Source organism: Marmota marmota, unplaced genomic scaffold, assembly GCF_001458135.2.
Source record: "Marmota marmota marmota unplaced genomic scaffold, marMar, whole genome shotgun sequence".
Taxonomy (NCBI): domain Eukaryota; kingdom Metazoa; phylum Chordata; class Mammalia; order Rodentia; family Sciuridae; genus Marmota; species Marmota marmota.
In genome coordinates, this window is record NW_025999900.1 from 55,615,211 (window position 1) to 55,637,660 (window position 22,450).

Consider the following 22,450-nt stretch of genomic DNA (forward strand, 5'->3'; position numbering starts at 1 on the left):
AAAGTCACTGCTCTAATTAATCCTTAGCTTCAACACCACTTTTGCAAACAAATTCCGTAAGAGTCTAGATCTTTTTGCCAAGTCAATGGTATTTTTTAGTCTACAACCCAATTAAACCTAGCTCACAGCAGAGACTCAATAAAAATACTATAAATTTGCTCTTACCCTACCTTTACCTATAAAAGACTGGAGAAATTACACTGGCAAATTTGGAAGCTAACCCCACTTAAACCTACAGATTTCCCATTGTTTCGGAAGAGTGACAAGAGTATTAATGTTGAAAAAATCAGAGCAGGGTTCTGGCAAAAGCCCAGTCCTCCAGTCCTCCAGATTCTTCTGCACCTAGTCATCTCTGGCAAACAAGAAGCACCCTTACAGCCACGAAAGCACATAGCACAGGACCCCTTAAGCTTCCATTTCACACAAATCACAAAATCTTGAGTTTCTGGATCTAAAGAACAAATACAAAGGAAATGTACAAACTTTTGTAGTAATTCATTTTTGATGCAACTTCTACCCCCTTAGGATTAACCCATTTTTCCTGTATATGCCAATGAATAGCTGTCGTGAGGTGATGGATGTATCCTCCTGATCCCTCAGGTCTTCAGCACATGGCCCCTTTCAGAGGTCAGGGAGGTATACATAGATAAATTCTGGAGTGTCCAGTGGAGACCTTCTGCCGTCAGAGAGCCAAACCTCTCCTAACCCTGTCTGTCATCTCTTTAAAACACCCCAGCTTTGTCTTGTGTCAAATGCTCAAATTCTCTGATGAAATTTTTGAGAATTTGTCCTGATGGAATAATCAGGGATACATAAAACCTATGAATAAAGGTCACTTCTGGCTTCTAAAAGGTACAACATTCACCAGAGGTCAGCTGGATGTGAGTGGCCTTGAACTAAAGCAACAAGCAGAAGGCCTAGAAGACTATGTCCTCAAGAACCAGGCAACCTGGAAACAGTAGACGAGGCCAGCTCAGGGCCAGGCCCCAGACCCAAAGCAAAGCGAGTTAAGCCTGTGTAGTCAGAGAAGCACCTTCCCGTCTGCACCCTCACGTTGACAAAATTAAATGGTGCTTCACCATTTAAGTGAACACAATCTGCTTGAAAATGTCTACTTTAAAAACCACATTCTAGACTAAATTTTATTTCTAATAACAAAACAGAATCAGAAAATTCTTATGTGTAGAATATAAAGAATTTAGGTTCCCTTCAAAGGAAAGCTCTTAGACCATTTTTCAAGTTGCTGACTCAATGAAATCAACTCAAAGAAACCAACATTAAGTTCTGCTACATTACTTACTGGTTTTGTTCTACCAAATAATCTGAGTAAATATGCAATCCCCGCCCCTTCACAAGTCCTGAGAGGCCTGATGCTGTTCCCTCAGGGTTCCCACACCAGGGAGGCTTGAGGCCCTCCCAGCAGCAGCTCTGGGCCTTGTACACTTTTGCACTTAAAAAGGAAGAAGCAGAATTCTATTCAAACAAAAACAAAAGTCGAAATATTTTCTTACCAAAAAATTCAAATACATCCTCCACAGTAAGGGGCACTGGCTGCCGTGGTCACTCCGCACTGCGTTCTCAAACAGGGCTCTGATCCGATGTGTTAAGCCGGTCTCTGGGATGGTGGCGTGGATCTCTCTACCTCCCACCCTGCAAGGCAAGGGCTCATGTAACCAAAACACGTCCTCTCTGCTATGTGACCTGCAGGAAGGGATGCTCTAGTGACAACAAAGGTCAGCAACAGCTAGGTCACAGTGTGTCAGGGGAGTGCTGTCCTTCAAGTGTGTGGTGGCACCAAGTACAGGCACAATGTGATTTCTGGAAGGCAGTGGCCAGGGTTCTGTGGTTTCTGCCCCACACGAAGACTGTCCAGAAGTCACAAATTCTTTGCTTCTCTCTTTTCTAAAGATGCTGCCCTACCCTGAAATCAGAATACAAACTCTACTCCCCAGGAAGGAAAGACCTTTCCATTCAAAGTAGATGAGGTAAGATTTACATGCAGTGAAAAATCCCAATGTAAGAAATAAAAATCAAGCAAAATGAAACACTACTCAATGGAAATTCTGCCTTATTTATAAGGTTGCAGTGAAACCACAACAGAGATTCCAGAAGAAACAATGATGCCTAAACTAATATGTTCACAGGACTATCATTTACTTTTGGATATAATACACTGCGTCAAAAGACAGCATGTGAAGCAGACAGGGCTTCCTAAGGAAACAGTGACAGCAGCTAGCAATTACCACGCATTGTCTCTGGGCCAAGCACTTACCTCACTGACCCGTCAGAGCAACCATAGGAGGCGGGCAGGTTCTTTAACTATTCTCATTTGACAGAGAGGAGCCTATAAGAGGGTGAAGCAACTTGCCTGAGGTCACCTGGCTGCTAACCAACAGAGCTGGCACTGGAATCAGAGAAGTGACCCCCCAGAGTCAGGCCCTCAACCACTGTGCTTTCACATAGCTTTTCAGACACTCTGATGGCCTACCAGGTACACACCAAAAGCAACACATGCCCCAAGAGGCCCAGCCCAGGAAGACAGCCACCAAAGCCTCTCAAGAAAGATGCTGCTATGCTCTAAGTCCCTTGTTCATCTTCAGTGTGTTCTCTACAGCACTCAGGGCGCTCACAGCAGGTGCTCGAGACCCTGCACCCCATCCACTCCTGAGATCTGGCAAAGGCGTAGGAAAATGGCAAGCACCCCAGAGAGGTTTGGGAAGTACACAAACAAGATGGCCTATAGTTACCTCTGAACAGTTTCTACCAGTCTTTTCCTCATTTTCTCAGCTTCAATTGCAAATAACCACGGCTCCATGGGTTTGGCAGACCTGGTCATTGCATCAAAGAATTTTCTGGTCTTGCTAGCACTGTGAGACTTATTCTGAATCTGAACATATGACCTCCAAAGAACCTGGTTGCCGGGATACAGCCTCAAAGCCTCCGAGAGCGCCTCTCGTAGCGGAGTCAAAGGGTAAACATTAACTTTCATGTGGAACCTCAGCAGACTTGTGTGCATCAGCGTGATGGCTTCAAGAACACTGGTCAGATTCTGGGAGCTGGCACCGTCCTCCATGCCAGAGCCTTCTGAGAAAACAGAACCCTTCAGTTTGGCAAATAGCTGTTCATATATCTGCACGGCAGCATCAATCCCTACGGTCAAATACTGGAACAGCATAAAGCATTTGACCAAGCTACTCAGGCAGTTCAAGGAGTCAGCAGGAGTTGGATCAGAGACACAGCTCTTACCCAAACAGTCTTGTAGCGCATGCTCGTAAGCCTTTCGAGCTTTCAAAACATTAGTGGGTAAGACCTGCCCAGTGAAGGGCCCGTAGGGACTGCTCTCTGTCAGTCGGGTTAGTATGTGAACAGCTCGGGCTGTGGTGGCCCCTGCCGAGTCCAGTGACAGCTCCACCTCCAGCTCAGCATAGAGGAGACTGAGTTCACAAAGTTCACGGTCCTTCAGCTCGCTGCTGCCCACCATACTGAGGGCTGTATCAAAAACTTTTCGGGCATCCTCTATGTTGCCAAGCAACCACTCCAGATGTGCGTACTGCTTCCAGAGGCAAAAATTATTACGGTTTTCTGGCTCTTTAAGGAGATTCTTGGCTAATTTTTTGCAGTTCTTCCCCTGTGACTTTAATCTCTTCTTGTTTTTAGTGTGCAGACACCAAATGACCTACAAGACAGAAATAATCAAAGAATGACTCTGGGTGCTCTGTTATTTCCAAGCAATCTCTTTGTAATGTCAACTTTAGAAAACACCAACAGCAAAGGTCTCTACACTTCCTTTCCTGGGTGTTTGGTAAACACCGAGGCTCTCTGAGCTAAAAAAGAAACCAGGATTTTACCAAGGCCTCAGGAGCCCAACATTAACACATCCAGGTTTCCATTTCAAATCTCTATAAACAAAGTTGATACACTTCAAATGTTCTTCTTCCAAAGAGACGTGGCCACCACATTTTATCAAAGACACTATTTTAACACAACTTGGTATGCATAAGCTGTAGTTAGCTTCAGAACTCTGAATGTTAAGAGTCAGTACTAACTATGGCCAGCAGAGGGCAGAGCAGCAGGCTGAGACTCACTTTTGAGCAGATAGCTATACCGCTCAGGATAAGTAGCTTATTTATCTATTCTAATAAGCACATAAATCCTTTAACCCTGCTTAAGCTGACTCTGGTTCTTAACACCAACTGCCAACATCATCGCAAGCATCTGGTAAGAACCTCCTCGTGACAGCTCCAGCACTGAGCCCTGGACTGGCCCCTGCTTTCCTCTTCCCTGCAGCCCCTCTGAAGGGCAGCCATGCACAACGTGCCTTCAGGAGTCGTCATGGTTCCTGGAGCAGCACTTGGGGCCTTGCAATGCCATCTGTAACACTGATGTGAAATGAAAAAGCCCCAAACCCGGGCAGGAGGCAGCTGGAGTTACCTTTGCAATCTCGTACCGTAACCAGGAGAAGCAGAGCTGAGACTTTTGCTTGCCCGAAAACAAAGGCATCACAAGGTGGAAGACATTGCGAATGAACTCCTCGCCCTCTCGATTGTGACCCCTGGTCCAGCGGAGAGAGCCCAACCGGTCCATGCAGCCAACACAGCTAATGCCAGAAAATGAAAGGTTGAAAAAAGTCAAGGGCTTTTCATCACAGAGTCCACTATCAAAGATGCTGCTCTCATCCATGGCCAGGTACAGGCAGGAGGCTGGAGGGACAAAGCCAGAAGGCACACCCAAGAACTGCAGAAAGGCCTCGATCAACTGGAACTGAAGCTCTTGGCTGGAAAGCCTGATCAGAGATTGTCCAATATCATCAAACAACACCTGTATCAAAGGCAGAATAAAGGGATCCATTTAATGAAATGAACAAACACACAAGACTTCTGTCTTCACATTTTTTCACATTTCTTTTTATATGGAGGTACTAATGATTCAACATGACTCAAATTAAAGTAAATCTTATATAGAACTAAGTTTTCTGCAAAATACAAAAAAGCTGGATGCCGCCCAAGGCCTCCCAGACAGCTGGAGAACCACTAGCAGCCCAAGACTACTAGCACTTTCACACCTCTGGGGAGAACTGTGAAGGCAGACAGGCACAAACAGGCTCAAGCCGACCACTTCCAAAGAATCCTGCTGGATTCATAGGAGAGACTGACCATGTTCCCTTCAAAAAGCACACATAATTGCTTTTATAGTTACTATAACAAACCTTTGTATCTTAAGGTAAAAAAAATTCTATTTGAGAAATTTTTTTTGTCCAAATTTTCTTCAGAAAATGAAAACTGCAGATAAACAGGCACAGGTAAGAAGAAAATGACAAGAGCATTTAAGAGCCCAATACCAACTGTACATGTTCACAGCTGATTTCATGTAATTGTTTTAAAACATCTAAGCCAAGGACACCCACTGCCCTTTGCTTCAAGGTACTTGCTGCTTGTCTGATTCATCTCTGTGGCTCTCGGCAGAGGAAATCAAAATGCAAACACAATAAACTTGGGACTCAATGAACCAAACCATCAATTAATCAAAAAGATTTTGTTCCCCAGGCCTGGACTAGAGAAAAAGCTAAATGACAAGAAGTCACTCACAACAGTTGTGTGCTCCAGGTCCATGGGACAGGTGGAATTCTTGGTAGAGAACCAACTTCCCAAAGGTTAGTAGTGAACTCCATATAAGATCCTGGAACACCAAAAGGAGACCCCAGTCTCCCCTAAACACTCGGCTGCAGTCAGGAAAGAGGTCTCCCACACAAACACGCCTCCCACATCAGGCGGAGAGCTGAGGTTTCCCTGGAAGCTGGCCCTCCTGCCCAGACCACACCTGCTTCTCTAGCCCCAATTCTCTGCATCTTAACTCCAGTCTGGCCACCCTGTTCACAGATGTGGCTGGCACTGTGGGGCCTTCATGCTCCAGCATCAACAAACAACCCTTCAACATATAAGAATATCACCTAAGCACAGAATGAGCATTGCTCTAGGCACTGATGACAGCAATGAACAAGAGGCAGAACTCCCCACCATTGAGGCATGTCACTTGCAAGGTCACAGAGAAAAATCTATTCATGTAACACCCACCAAGTAGTAGAGCTGGTACCTGGTCAATTCCAGGCATCAAAAGAGCACTTCTGGGCTGGGAACGTGGCTCAAGTGGTAGTGCGCTGGCCTGGCATGCGCGAGGCACTGGGTTCGACCCTCAGCACCACATAAAAATAAAATAAAGATATTGTGTCCACCTAAAACAAACAAACAAAAAAAAGAGCACTTCCTCCCTCATTTTAATTTAAAACCCGCAGAGCTGCTAACCCACAAATGCAGAGCAGCACAGATTATACCATGGAACAACAGTAAAATGAAGTGTGTGGCCCTCAACATGTTCAACCAACACCAACGCCTTCCTCAACAAGTCAAGCTGTGCGCCTACTGCCCTGGTACGGTCTCTCCATTCTCCCCTCATGCCTTCTAGAGTTGAATCCAGCTGCTACATCTCCATGGATCCAAGAGAATGGGTGGGGGAGCAGACACAATTAAACAATCTAGGACAGTGATCCAAATTTTAGAACTTGAGGCCACAGGGTTCCATATGAAAAGTTAACTAAATGACCTGGAAGACACTCTCCAAAGGGGAGACCAAGAGAGCCTACCTTCAACAGGATCTACCTAGTCAAGTGCCAATAAGCACTCCCATAACCAGATGCAGGGAAATTCTATCTGATACTGAACAGGAGGGCTGTTTCCCCAGACACAGACAGAAACAGGCCAGAGTCTTCTGAGCCAGCCAAGCACTACGGCACCCCCAGCAACTTCTTTCAGATAAGGAGACATAATGGGAATGAGAGGAGGACAAAAATCCCAAGGTCAATTTCCTGCCTGCGGTGGAGCGCACGTGCCTGTCTCTCGGGATCCTCACAGTCTTCCTCAGTTTGTTTCTTGGTCTTATCAGGGCGCCAGGGCCGCCAGTGCCTTTGATCTCGGGAACGCTCAGCAGCAAGCCAGATCTGCCACCTGGGCAGAGTCTTCTCTTTTATCTCCTGGTCATCCTCTTCTGGCTCGTCATCATCCTCATCTAGACAAGAATGAAATCTCCAGTTCACCTAAGCAGTAAATAAAACCCCCACGGTCACCCAGTCAGCCTGCTGTGCCAGGTACTGTGTGGGCACCTACCACGCCAAGATGAATCAGAGCCAGGCCAGCTTCCTCAGGCATTCAGGGGCATCTAGGGACTCTCCCAAGGCCCAGGAAGAACAGGCAGGAAAGATAAGGGAATCAGACAATTTGAAATGCTATCACAGCAAAAAAAAAGAATGATAGATACTCTAGACCAGCACTGTTCAAAAGAACTTTCTGCAGAGGTGAAAAATATTCTTTATCTGTGCTAAAACAGTACCAACTAGCTACATGTGACTTACTGGGCACCTGAAATATCACAAATAAAAAAATACTGATTTCTTAATTTCATTTTAATTAATTTTTAAATAGTCACTAGAGGTAACTAGAGATCACCGTTTTGGACAACACAGTTTTAGAATGCTGAATATTATTTAGTGACCGTATTGGCTTAGATTTCCTTAAGCCACCAGACTTTTTAGACAGTGGCCTTATCATTAACTATGACACCACTGTAAGTTGCTTAAAAATAGGTCAATTCAGAATATCTAGTAATTTCTCTGATTCCTAATTCTGAACAACTGATTCCAGAAAAACAAAAACCTATGTTCACATAAAATCCTATACACTAATGTTTGTAGTGGCTTTATTCACAGTAGCCCAAACGTTCCCACAGTAAGTGAACAGAACCTGTGACACAACTATACTGTGGACTACTACTACTCAGTGTTAAAAACAAACAACTATCGATAGCCACAATAATTTATATGTATCTCAGGGGACTTGTGCTAAGCGAAAAATTCAATCTCAAAAAATTACACAGAAAACAAGCGTTGCAAAGGAGGTGGAGAGACCAGAGCCTTTGTGCAGTGGTGGTAGGAATGTAAAATGATACAGTCACTGTAAAAAATAGTATTGACAGTTGAAAAGACTGAACTTAGGATTACCATGATTGGGCAATTCCACTTCTGAATATATACCAAGAACCAAAAGCAGGAACTCAAATATTTTACACCCGTGTTCGTGACAGCATCAGCAACCACTGAAGGTAAAGCAACCCAAGTGTCCATCAATGGAAGAATGAATAAACAAAATGTGGCACACACATCCCATCTTAAGAGAAAGGGAAATTCCAACACATGCACAACATAGGTGAACCTTAAGGACACTATGATAAGTGGAATAAGCTTGTCACAAAAGGACAAATAATTACAAAACTGATCTTGTGTGAGGTTACTAAAGCAAGAAAGAATGGTAGCTGCTACAGGGAGAGGGGATTAATGAGCACAGAGTTTCAGAGAAGGAAGATGCAAACATTCTAGAGATGGTAGAGAACAGATCAGTGGGAGGGAACAGGGGGACCAAAAAGGGGAGTCATGGGGGGGGGAGCTCTGTGTGATGAATCAGATCTGTGTTGGAGTGTGGTGGTGACTGCATGAAGCTACACGGGACCGAAGTACCTAGGGAAACAACACACACACACACACACAAACGAGGTGCAGACTGGTGAAACTGGAATCAACCCTAACCCTGCAGACTATACCAATGCCAGCTTCCTGGTTGTGAAACTCTGCCCACTGTGTGGAACTGAGCAAAGGGTTCACAAAACTTCTAGGTACATTTGTTTTAGCTTCTTGTAAATCTACAAGTATTTCAAAATAAAAAAACAACAAAAACCCTGAATAATTTAAATGTATAACAGCATTCTACTTAAATGTTCTGTGTTTCTCAAAGTAAAATACCAAAATGTATTCATCCTCATCTTCTAAAGGTCTACATTTAAAGTAATCCATTAAACACTTTTGAGAAATACTTTAAAATGATCCCTGAGTTATACATATTCAGTTAGACACCTGAATTTATTGCACTAAGAATTCAAGCAAGGCATGATATTATGTGCCTGTAATCCCAGTTACTTGGGAGGCTGAGACAGGAGGATCATAAGTTCTAGGCCAGTCTGAGCAACTTACTGAGACTTTGTCTCAAAATTTGAAAATATTTTTAAAAGGGATCAGAGTATAGCTCAATGGTAGAGTGTTTGCCTAGAATGTGCAAGGCCCTGGGTCCAATCCCTAGGTCTGAAGAAAAAAAAAAAAGAAAAAAGAATTCAAAAGATCACATGGTTTTGGACAGGCAGACATAATAATTACAGACTAATGGGTAAAAATAAACTGTGATATATGAAAAAGATATGCCTCAGAACACATTATAAAATCCCAACTACCTTCTAAATGCTACATTTCTCAGGGTGGACAGAAATTTTAAAAGTAATAACAAAAATAGTTACCAACTAGTTTTCTGGAAACAAGAAAACTATCAATCTCTCTGCTGGTTTTTTGAAAGACTCCTACTAAATTCATCAGAAAGAAATTAATTAAATTCAATAGACAATTTTCTATAATGGAAACACTAGGAAATCTCAGGAAATATAGGTGCCAAAACACCTCCCTAACTTGATATTAAAAGTCAAGGTCTCCACACTTAACACTCCTTTCTAAGAAAACTAACTTTACATCTTATTATGAGTGACCATGAGACATCTGGACGCTCATCAGAGAAACAGTGTTACCCTAGTCTCCAGATAACTGCTATGAGAACGCTACTTTATCATTGCAAAAGTACAGAATTTGACAAACTTTATAACACAGATACTAAGCATCATAATAATCTTGCTCCTCAACAAATCAAAAAGCTAGCCTAAGGGCTGGGGCTGTGGCTCAAGTGGTAGCGCGCTCGCCTGTTATGCGTGCGGCCCGGGTTCGATCCTCAGCACCACATACAAACAAAGATGTTGTGTCCGCCGAGAACTAAAAAAAATAAATAAATATTTAAAAAAAAAAAAAAGCTAGCCTAAAACACAGACCCAAGTTGAGTCAGTCACTGAATAAAGAAGGCTTAATGCCAAGACTGCCATTTTTTGGTCCCTGGTCACTTCGTCTCTGTGGCCAACAGTGCAACACTTCCATTCCACACATGCAGGCTTTAGGCTGTTGGCCTTCACACAGAGCCACTGGTTAGCCTGGAGACTGGTTCCAGTTCTTGTTGAAAAAGAACCCTCAAGGGAAATCTAAAAGCTGAGCCTACCACAGGATGAGGATGAGGCACGATCCTCACCTGAAGGCGCCCCCAGCAGAGCAAGCCCAAAACTTCAAAGGAGCCCTCTGCCCCCTCAGTGGTAGCAGAGACGCCACCTGGCCTGAGCTCTGTGCCAGGCAAACCACGCCGACACCAAAGTTTCTATCTATAGGTCAAGAAAACGGCCTAGAGATGCTGGGGTTGTGGCTCAGTGGCACAGCGCTTGACTCTCACACGTGCGGCACTGGGTTCGATCCTCAGCACCACATAAAAATAAACAAAGATATTGTGTCCATGTATAACTAAAAAAACATTTAAAAAAAAATAGAAAACAGAGACTAGAAAGGTCATGCTGGGAGAAGAGGCAGCTGAGCCTCAGCTAGAACCTGGTACCCAAGTCCTGGTACTTTCGATGAAACAGTCTGCCTGGGAGACCTCCCTCTAGGCTAGAAGTGCTTTTCAGAGAGAGAAGCAGTTACTGAATGTCTAAGAGCTGCACCACCCAAGGCCCAACTGTGAGTATGTGGCTGGTGAATACTGGACAAGTGGCTGGGTGAACTGACGTGAGCGGCAGGTGCAAAATACACACCAACTTTCAAGGAATTAGCAGGAAAAGGAGAAAAATGTAAAATATCTTATTAATAATTTTTAAATACTGATAGTATTTACATGTTGCAATGTTTATGTTATGATATACAAAGTTAAAATACCATTATTAAGTAATTTCACTGTTTCTTTTTACTACTTTTGGAACTAGGGATGGAATCCAGGGTCACTTTACCACTAAGTGACATCCCCAGCCCTCCCCAGCCCACCCCACCCCACTTTTTAAATATTTTATTCTGAGATAGGATCTCATTAAATCGCTTAGGGCCTCAATAAATTGCTGCGGCTAGCCGTGAACTTGTAATCCTCCTGCCTCAGCCTCCAAAGTACTGGGATTACAGGCATGTGCCACCACACCCAACTTTTTACTTTTTCGTTGTAGTTACTGGAAAATCTGAAATCACACATGTGGCTTGTGTTGTATTTCTATTAGATAGTGCTGTGTTAGAATTTAAATCTGGAAAGAACTCTGGAGTTATGCAGAATGACAGTTATACAAATGCTAGTTAATTATTTTGCAATATTCCTAAAAAGGCAAAAAGGATCTGTTGATCTGTATGTTGCCAAAGGAACAATAAGACCGTCTTAAACACACACTTGCTTCTTCAGGAGCAACTTACAAAGAAAATAAAAAATTCCTTCCCCCAGAGACTCAATCCTCAGAGCACTATGGACTGGAGGAACGGGATGTTAAGTACTTTCAAGTCTAAAAGACGAAGAAACAGTCTACTCTCCCATGAAATCTACTTAATGTGTTTTTGACATTTTGAAGTTTGTACAATGTTCTTAAGCCACGGATAAAAAGGTTATACAGACATACAAGTGACCATGAAGATGCTGAAACTCCAGAAGAAAAGTGCATACCCATCTTCCCGGGGAGGCACCTACCTGGATTGATGACCACCCAGCCACCCCGCTCCTGCTGGTGCATCCACGCTCGCCAGCCTCTCGCTCCTTTCTCCCCAGGCCGTGGCTCTCCACTGTCCCAGAAGGGCTCAAAGAATTCCACCTGTTTAGGTTTAAAAACACATAAGTTAGGCCTACCAGGACAACACTGCTGAGTCACTGGACAAAATAAGTGCTGGTGGACACACCGGGAGCAGAGGATTCCTAAAGCCATGTGCGGCTACCAGTGTTTGAAGTCAACACACAGAACACGCCATGACAAAAACACAATAGTTAGTGTGGTAGGCAGCCTCCAAGACACCTCACTCCTGCCTCGGAATGCACACTTCTGAGCAAAGGCTGGCCCAGTGACTTATAATAAATCAAATATGGCCAAGATGAAGAGATGACACTTCCAAAGTTAGGTTATAAAAAAGACTGGCCAAATTCTAGTGACAGGGCCTGCAGCTGGGCAGGAGACAAGCAGTTTCCCAGTTCTGCTCCTTGGTGGCTTTGCTTGTTCCTCTAATCCACTGGATCCCCTGACAGATATCTGAAGTCACATTGCTTTCAAGACCTTTTCAGGGGAAGGGAATTCAAAATTCCAATGACCATGAGCTCTTGAGGGGAAAACCACATCTTAGGTAACTCTACCCCCAACACCTGGCACAGAGCTCAACACATAGTAGGGACTCAATAAATACTTGTTGGCACAGACACAGAAGGGAAGCATGCCAAGGAAAAAAATGGCCTGCATTTTAGCCTGACCCATGAGCCCCTGGCTCCACTCACGTGGGCATTAGGCCCATAGTGTGTGGAAACCGGCTCACTGGCAATAAATAATTCCCCACGGAACAGAATGTGAATGCGGCTGAGCAGGAACGTGATCATGCTATCAACTGGCAATAGGACTTCAAGAGTGAGCCAACAACCCTACTCCCACAAGGCTCTTGTAAGAAACCTTTCAAAGGACAAACATTCTTCCAACCAGCACAGCACAGCACAGACAGAGTCACAGGATTATGCAGCCTGAGCAGTGTCCTGCATACTTGGAGGAACATGGTCTCTAGAAGAGTCAGGGCAGGGTAGGACAGGGCAGGGCAGAGCAAGCAAGATGACATGGGCCCTGCACTCCCAGCATGTGTCAGTCACCCTCGGAAAAGGAAATGGAAGACTATGCTCTCACTTCATAGGTCTGCTCTTGTGAGAGTGACGGAAGAAAGTGCACTCAAGAAAAAGAACTTTTCTTAAAATTGTGTGATAAATTATCGTAACCAGTTTTTTTTACTCCAAAGAAATAGTGGTATCTGACTGCTTTATTACATAAACTGTTAATGTGTGTACAGTAATGTCTCAGTTAATAAAAAATGGAAAATTGTTAAGTAAGAAGTTTCATTTCAAAGCTGTCACATAAATGCTTTGGAAACACACATACCTATTAGTACTTAAAACCTCAAGACTAAGGCTCATGATCCCTGGACACCTATGAGCAGCTGAGCACTGGTCCTCTTGTGTCACAGTAGCCAGTGGATTCCTTCTCGGGGCAGTAAATGCTCTCCTCACAGACAGTGAGTCTCAGTAGAGGAACAGGGATGAGAGGGATTCAGACCCCGACCTTTAGAATCAGCTAAGAATCACTTCTGGAACACAGCATATTCTTAAAAAACCAAAGAATATAAAACTACTCTATCTGGCTTATTAATAATCCATTACACTAATGTTAACCGGTAATTCTTTAACCCAACTTTAACTAGAAATAACATCATTATAAAAATGGTTTTTACTGGCAATTCGTGAAACTTCCATAGGAGGGAGACCTGAGCCTCTTCAGAGCAAAAAAGCAGTTTTCTTCAGTGGAAAAGGGGAAGACAGAGGTTTTCACAAGGGCATATCTCTATAATAAGATGTTCTCATTTCTTCACAAAACAAACTCTGGCACTGTTCACTTGTCACCTAAAAGATGAACCCTTCTCAAGGACTGGTGTGGACAAAGTGCGTGTAATGCAATTTCATTTGCAACTCCAGCAAACACTGTAGGCAGTAGAAAGGTTACCTGGCCAGCACCACAAGACCCAGACTAGGACACAGGAGAGTGACGGGCCTGCCGCTGCAGCATGACTGCTGGAGATGACGTGCCTTTAAACAAGGGCCACGAGGGGAGAATGGATGGATAACGGGCACGTCTCCACGTGGAGAGAAGGGACGAATCTTCCCTTCTCTATCCCTATTTCATTACTTTCACTGTGGAATTTTCCTTGGCTCAGTGGAATATTTCTGAGAAAGAGACACTGATCATATAAGCAGAGATTGGTACCTGTAATTTGGTAGGCAGATCTTTCACACTGTCAGGTTTGAAGAAAGTGAAGTCAACCATGGCCTGGAACAAAGACACGGCCTTCTCTGAGTGGCCAGCCTGCCGCAGAAAGTGGCACTGCTGAAGAAGGAGTGCTGCAGAAGGGAGAATAAAGGGAAAGAATTCCTTGCTGATACCACTGAGGGAGAGAACAGGACGCTCACAACATGCGACTGAACACTGAGAACATCTTTTGCCAGAAATTCCTGTTAACATTTTCAAAGCTGGAACACACACATGTCCTGATCTAAAAGGACTATCAGCAGTACTCCATCCAAGTATAATCTTGTTGATTTTTGATGAAGCCAACACAGAATACTATTATAATAAAAACTACACATGGCACCTAAAAATACATCAAGAGATCTGAATGTTGGCTGTCAAATATTCAACACTGCTACAAGAAGAACTGTAGGAAAAGGATGACGTAGATTTTTATCAGAGAGCAAAGCTCTGTACCCCACGGATCACTAGATGGCGTCACTGCCCAGCAATTTTCATCAAGCCTCAGAGTCCACTGTGAACAAATCCAGGTTCTGTGCTTGAAATTTTCAGTTCAGCGTTTCAATGGTATAATTCCATTTGCTAAATAACATCAAGCTGTGTATGTAGCATATCACAAATAATTTTAAATATAAGACTTTTAAAAGTTTCTCCATGGAATTTATTTCATTTTTTGGTGCTGGAGAGCAAACCTAGGGCCTCATACATGCTAAGCACTCACTCCCAATACCTCCAGCCCCAAAGGTGAGATTCTTTATGTTAAGAGTGGTAAATGCTTATAAATTTATAGAGCACTATGTTTGTATTGGATGCTAACAGTAATAACAGCAGGGAATTCAATAAAAGATATGCCTGTTAGGTGCCACACATTAAGCTGGACTCACCACATATCATCTCTATCTCATTGATGTTCACAATAGCCCTGTGAGCAGATGAGTTTTTTTAAACTATTGCTCCTGATGGGGAAACTGGAGCTCAAACAGGAAAACAAATATATATGTCCAAAGTCACACCAGAGCCAATGAAGGACAAATCCCAGATTCAAACTGAAGAGTGACATTCTCCAGCTCCTGCATAACATGCTGACTCACATTACTGCAGAAATCTATAGTCTAAGCTCCTTGGAACACACCCAAAACATTAACAGCATAATAATATCAATAACACATCTACGCAGTCAGTAAGGCATCTCATGTACATTATTACCAGAGACCAGGTAACTAGGGGTTGTAACAGGTTGATAGCCAAAGCACTTAAAAGACTGTTTACTGGACCAATCAGTACAAAAGTTGGAGCTTCATGTTCAGTGACATTTTCCCAACTACTGATTCTAAACAGTCCCCACCCCCCCCCACCAACACCCCTACCCACAGAGCTGGAGGGGAATCTTATAATCTACCAGAGTCATAACACTTTTTTTAAAAATTACTTCTGACAATTTAGACTTTTCTAAAATAAACCAAAAATAAGTCCTTTTTTCCAACTCCTCCCACGCAACTGGATCAGTTATCTTCTTACCAAACATGGCCTCTTCTATGCCAGGCAGCACAGGGTGAGATAAGATGCTGCCATCCTTAACAGCAGACAGAGTGCTCAAGCACTTTCCATAAAGACTGTGAATTTTTGATATTGAAAAAGTGCTAAACTGGCTCTGGCAAAACAAAAGGTATTTCTGCCAAAGGACCGTGTTATTGGGATGTAAAAAGACCAGTTTCTGCCACTCTTTGACCAGCGCAGCAGGCTCCCAGAACTCCGCACAGAGCTTCAGCTTGGCGAGCTTGAGATCGATGCTGCTCTGGTTGCTCTCAATGGCCCGCTCCAAGATGGCCAGCTTCTTCTCCAGGATGAGCTTCAGGGACTTCTTTCTCTTCTCCTGTTCTCCTTCCTCCATAGCATACAGGCCAGGACTCCTCATGACCTCATCCTCAATGACAAAAACACCAATTTACTAACACAATGAGTGGGGACCTCCAGCGTGTCGACAGTGCTTGGGTAGGCTAACAATCCCCACGAGTTTCTACTTTGTCGATAACCACTCATTCACCATAATTCCTTTTCATGAAAACTCGGTTCTTAAGATGCCTGTGTCACCTACCACAGTAGTCATGATCTCTTTACTTCAACAGACTGACCTGCCTACTCTGCCATTTTTAACTTAGATTTATTTAAGTGTTAGTAACCAGCATATTGTGCCCTGAAAACCTTTTCTGAAGAGCCAGTCTTACCAATAAAACAGCCAAACATGGGACAGTATCTAATGATAGCATGTGGTTCCAAGTGAAGACAAAAGACAGACCCATCTGCTTTAGGGAAACACACAGGGAGCACACAGCTCTAGCTACTGACTTCTGATTTGTGCGCTTGGCCTGTGTTGTTTGTACTTCAGACTTGCCTCCCACTGCCTAGTGAATATCTACTCCTCTTGAGATTCTGTTCCTTCCTGAGCTAGGATGTGGCTTGGTGCAAGAGCACTTGCTCAGCACAAATGAGGCCCTGGTTTTGATCCCTAGCACCAAAAAAAAAGAAGAAGAAAAAAAGGATTCTGTTCCAATCTCACCTTCCCTTGGGAGCCTGTCTTCCTCCCCAGTGGCAAGTGACTCCATTCCCAAATAACACAGCAGAGCACTGACTACCCAGGCTGCATTTGTTCCTCACATCAGGCTTCCCTGGTGGACCCTGAGCAAGCTCAGGGAAAGGGCTAGGGCCTAATTATCTTTACATGCTCGGTGCCAGGTTTCCTCATGGCAGCTCCGAAAGTGCTGAAGAATAAAAGGGTCTGCCCCAATTCAGGAACCTCATTCCAAGGTATGGGAACCAGGACAGGGACACTTACCTGAAAAGCAACAAATGCCATCCACAGCTGAATATCCCGAGGGTTCTCCCGAACCTTCCTATTAAACTCCTCCACCTTTGCCTTGAGAAGAGCATTCTCTCTGTCCAGCTGTGAGTCTGGCTGCTTTGATTCTGCTTCTGAAGGACCCTGTCCTTGTAACCACTGTGTGGTTGACCGATCATAAATCCCCAAAGGATTCAACCAGGTTGTAACAGGAGAAGCCATATCATCCAAGTCCTTCACGGGGATAAACAAGACCGGCTCTGCAGAGGGAGGATCAGTTCTACTGCTAACAGAAACGCCATCAACGCTCATCAACCCCACGCTCTTCTTCGTAAAATAGCGTTCAACGTGCCTGTGCACACGCTTCTTTGTTGAGGAAGCCCCTTCCCAAGATATGCACTGCTTCTTCGGGTTAATGCCCAGGCAGGAGTCTCCTTTCCTCTTGTATCTTTTAAAAAAAAAAAGAAAAAAAGGTTACTGAGGGAATACATGTGCTACCTCAAAGTGCCTGAAGGCTCATTAGAACTTTAAACTCTTTCAAGTTCACTGCACACAAATTGCTTGTATTAGGGCTGGGGCTGGGGCTCAGTGGTAGAGCGCTCGCCTAGCATGTGTAAGGTACTGGGTTCGATTCTCAGTACTGCATATAAATAAATAAAATAAAGGTCCATTGACAACTAAAAAATACTTTTTAAAAAAATTACTTCTATTTAGAGGCATGAGAGAATTAGCAATCAGCATTTTCTGCCGAGTCTGACTGCTTCCCCTAACAAGTCAACCCTCGTTAACGTTTCCATCATGACCATCTTCTAGATTTTAGTAATTTATATTTTCCTGGAGCTTTGTGGTTAAAGTACTGCCATATTCTTTATGTCATCTGATCATCACAGCCACACACGACAGGCAGGCAGAAATCTCATCACCTTTTACATTGTTCCTAATAAGCACACTGAGCTGGGAACCTAAGCCATCTGTCTCCTACCTCAGTCCCGATTTCTCAATATCGTCCTGTGTCCGTACGTAAGACAACATACAGGCCTAAGATTCTTTTTTAAGTCCTGAAACAAAGTATATCAAATGAAATTACATCTGGCTATTTTCTACTCTAGAGGAAAAGAGGCTGGGTTCTTAAACGCTTTTATGTAACACGTAGGTGTCCCCAGAGTTACCAGCACATGACTACTGAATATACGCACAGGCAAAATGAAAGAAAATTTTGTACTTTTCTGTATGTAGTTAGCAAACAACCCAATTAAAACTGAGCAAAGCGAGGCACAGTGGTGCACACCTGTAATCCCATCAACTTGGGAGGCTGAGGCAAGATCATCCCAAGTTTGAGACCAGCCTCAACAACTTAGCAAGACCCTAAGCAATTCAGCAAGACCCTAAGCAATTCAGCAAGACCCTGTCTCAAAATTTTTAAAAATAAAAAGGGCTGGGGATCTAGCTCAATGGTAAAGCACAACTGCATTCAATCCCTAGTACCAAAAATAAATAAATAAGTAGCGCGCTCGCCTGGCATGCACGGGGCACTGGGTTCAATCCTCAGCATGGAAAACTAAAAAATAAATATTAAAAAATTCTCTTTAAAAAAAAAAAAAGAACAGACAACAGCCGGCGGCTGAGCCAGGACCAGCACCACCAGCAGCGGAAAGAACCACTACTGACAAATGCTGCCACGCAGGTGAGCCACACAAACCCGACGCAGGGCGCCACCAGTCTGCTCCCATGGATTCTGACCAGGCTCGAGGAATCACGGGTGGGCGTTAAGTTAGGAAGGTGCCTGCCGCTGGAAGCATGGGAAGGAGACGGAGGAGGAGGAGGAAAGCACCGGCCACAGTGAGCCTCTCTAGTCATTCGGTCTGGCTCTCACAAGCTCTGCCTCCACCACACCACAGGCCACTATGGCCTCCCCCTCCATCTTGAGCTTCTCCACTGTCCACAGCTGCCCTCTGTGAACACCTTGTCCTTTGTCACTGCTCAAGTGTGATGACTTCCGCAAGATGGAAATGTTTTCTCCCCCACCCGCCCTGCAGGGCTTGGATGTCCTCTCAGGAGCTGATAGTCAACCCTAATTCCCAAATTCCTAAATGGATGGTATTTGGAGGCGGGATCGCTAGAACATAATGGGTCCAAAACGAAGGTCACCATGAGCATGGGACCCCCAAAGTGGGACTAGTGACTTCCCAGGAAGAAGGGAACAAAGTCCTGAGCTGACACAGTTGCTCTGTCTCCCAGGTCCTCATGCAGCCAGGGCCAGAGGCTGACCATGAGCCACACACACCTGGATTCTTCAGTGAGTCACCAAGTCCTGGACCCCCAGGATTTTGTTAAAGGAGCAGAAAGCAGATAAGACAAACCCTTTTCCTATCTCCCCCCCCCCCAACTCTGCCTAGATCACCTTAGGACAATCTTTCTGTATTCCAACATGAGTCAAAAACTGTAACGGGGCTGGGGTGCACCTCAGAGGTAGAGCTGTGCTCAGCATGCCTGGGGCAATACTCGAGCACCAAAACCTAAGGAGTGTAACAACAACTTGTAATGGGACAAAACAGAGTTAAACAGTTCTAAACACACTCCTCATTCCCTAAGGAACAAACTAAGTTAAAAAAAAAAACTATTACTGTCTCTTTAATTACTACTATTTTAATAGTATTGATCCCTTATTAAAAACATACAGTATTTTAAATATTCATATAATCTGTTAAAAATGTTTACTGAGGCCAGGCACAGTGGCGCATACTGTAATCTCAGTGATTCAGGAGGCTGAAACAGGAAGATCGCAAGTTTGAGGCTGGCCTCAACAACTTGGTGAGGCCCTAAGCAACTTAATGACACCCTGCTTCAAAATAAAAAATCATACGGGATGTGGCTTACTGGGTAAACACCCCTGGGGTCAATCCCCAGTATGGGGGAGGAGTTACTTAGTTTTCTAATTTAAAAGTAATAGCTTCATTTTCTGTAGCAAAGGAGATGAAACTGCTAGAGAATCTTACTGGCTTATATTATCTACTTTCAGACATTGTTCTGTATACATTTGTAATGTGCACGTACACTTCCTTTTTAACAGTTGATATCACATAGTTTCAAGATTTCCTCCCTACCTTCAAGCTCTCTCCATACCAACAGTCTTATGAGAATATAATTTTTATTGGCTTCCAACTGTTCCACTGTACAGATGTGTACAGTTAACTATTTCTCTACTCCTGAACATTTAGACTGTATCTAAATCATCACTTATCAAAGAATCTTAACCCACTTTATCCCACTGTCCCAGATGGAACACCTCTAAAAACTAAATTTGGTATATAATTATATATATATATATAAAATAAAGGGAAAAAATTATAATAATCAAATACTGTTGACAAATGTTATAACACTCTATATATATATATATATATATATATATATATATATATATATATATATATATATAAGCTTTATATTATGATTTCCAACCTATTTTAATATACCTGTGTCAATTCTACTGAAATATTGGCAGATTTGAAAACTTGGGCCTTCAGAGGTTAACAAATTGGACAGAATTTAAGATGTTTTTTTAATGCAATACCCCACCAATGAAGGTGCTCTTCCAATAAAGTTCTGTATCAAATAAACAGCTAGGCTTCACTTGAATAATTCAAAATTGGAACTTCCACTCTGGAGGTTCAATAAATGACACATCATGTGTACATTTTTAAATAAAAACCACAATAGTCGCCTGCCCCCCAAAGAAAGAAAAGGAAAAAAAAAAAGAAAGAAAGAGAAAAAATAAGTCATTAGAAGATAAAGAGGGAAATGCATACATTTAAAAAGAGCACACAATTGTGCCTTGAATCCACAAACAATAGGCCTGGGCCCTGGATGCCCATAAAGTTACCTTTTCTTCTGTAGCTTCCATCTCTTCTGCCTTCACAGAATAAGAATACCTTAGTCCAAATTCCAATCCCATCACTGACTAGCTGGGTGAATTTGATCAAGTCATTAAAACCACTCTGTATTGGTTAGTTTTGCAATACTGTAACAAAATATCTGAGGCAGGCTAATTTATAAAAGAAAAAAGTTTATTTTGTTTTGGAGGCTTGGAGTCCAAACAGCAGGGTATAAGCTCTGAAGAGGGTGCCCTTTTACATCATCCCATCATGGTAGGAGCATGTATGTATCTTTGTATTTACTTGGTCTCTTGCTCAACTGTTATAAAAGCAATAAGGATTCTGTGATGAGGACTCCACCTTAGGGACCCCATCTAATCTAGTCACTCCCTATAGGCCACACCTCTACACATCACAGTCAGATTAAGTTTTCATCCTCTTAATACCTTTAGCATAAGGCTTTGGGGATTAAACTCCTGCATGAGTTCAGAGCGATAACTCATAGTCAAACCACAGCACTGTCTGTGCCTCAGTTTCCTCATCTGTAATATGGGAATAATAGTAGTCCCTTTGTCATAGTATTACTGGGAGGGTCAAAAACTTTTATAGATGTAAAAGTGTTAGAAGAGTGTCTGACACACAGTAAGGACTAGTAAATTTAAATTATTATTATTTTATAAAAACTGGCTCCTAGACATAAGCCAATATTTTGTCTGTTGTACAGCCAAAGAAACCATCTATTCAAAAATGGAGAAAAAACTGACTGAGCTGAATTTCACTGACAGTGTATCAGTCCTAATGAATTTTCCAAAGGGAAAGAATAACTTAGCATTTGCAGGTCATACCCTGCTGAATATCCCTCCAAAACGTGCCATGCACTGCTGGGGCGCTCATACTTGTCGACATCTTTGTTTTGAGCCAAGTCTGATTTCCTGGAACTTCCATTAGTCCTGGTTCCGCCTCCCTGAGTCAAAACTCTGTCAGTCCACTTTCGAATGGACAGTTCAACAAAGCTTAAGAGACAGTGATCACGTCCCTGCTACAGGCCAAACATCCATCCCCTTCACCTGGTTTTGACAGACCAGAGCTAATCAAATCCTAAACAACGGCTCACCATCTGCTGGATGCTCTAGGTTTGTCTGCGTTCCTTTTCAAGTGGAACAGAAATACAGTATCCAACACAATATTACTACCACTGTCCTCTGACCAGTCCAGAGTGCTGAGGGATGACTATCTTCCTAGACCCAATTACTGACAGCTCTATGGCTATTAACCCAGGTAAGACTGCCTCACTTAAAATTCCTGAGTTACTAGGAAACCAACAATGCCTTAAACCTTTTAATCATCCTATTTGTAATTTAGATTAATAAGCTCATGTCTAATTACTCTTCTAAGGCCTATGCCATTCATTAGCAAAACCTCAAGAGCCACTCTTTGTATTGTTTTCTCCTTTTTTCAATCTATTAATAAATAATAACCCTTTATAAGTGCACACCAATTTCCAATTCCAGATCAAATATCTCTGATCTTTGAACATAAGAAAGGGCAGAAATTAGGGCTGGGGATGTGGCTCAAGCGGTAGTGTGCTCGCCTGGCATGCGTGAGGCCTGGGTTCGATCCTCAGCACCACATACAAACAAAGATGTTGTGTCCGCCGAAAGCTTAAAAAAATAAATAAATAAAAATTCTAAAAAAAAAAAAAAAAAAAAAAAAGGGC

At 43.1% G+C, this 22,450-nt stretch overlaps 1 protein-coding gene across 4 annotated transcripts in view; it reads right to left on the reverse strand.

The window, feature by feature from the left end:
• Nrde2 (NRDE-2, necessary for RNA interference, domain containing) overlaps positions 1-22,450 on the reverse strand; it is a 44,411-nt gene that overhangs the window by 4,660 nt on the left and 17,301 nt on the right. For 3 of the 4 annotated variants that reach the window (XR_007345941.1, XM_015494741.2, XM_048799175.1), the window contains exons 5-12: positions 16,856-17,306; positions 15,541-15,946; positions 13,981-14,114; positions 11,670-11,790; positions 6,884-7,059; positions 4,432-4,818; positions 2,748-3,676; positions 1,512-1,650 (exon numbers count right to left, since the gene is read on the reverse strand). Coding sequence is in view for 3 of the 4 variants with exons in the window: in XM_015494741.2 (XP_015350227.1) it covers positions 1,512-1,650; positions 2,748-3,676; positions 4,432-4,818; positions 6,884-7,059; positions 11,670-11,790; positions 13,981-14,114; positions 15,541-15,946; positions 16,856-17,306 (2,743 nt within the window). In the remaining variant the exon portion in view is untranslated. Of the gene's footprint in view, positions 1-158; positions 171-1,511; positions 1,651-2,747; positions 3,677-4,431; positions 4,819-6,883; positions 7,060-11,669; positions 11,791-13,980; positions 14,115-15,540; positions 15,947-16,855; positions 17,307-22,450 lie in introns of those variants that run through there. The other variant, XM_048799176.1, reaches the window with a different exon arrangement.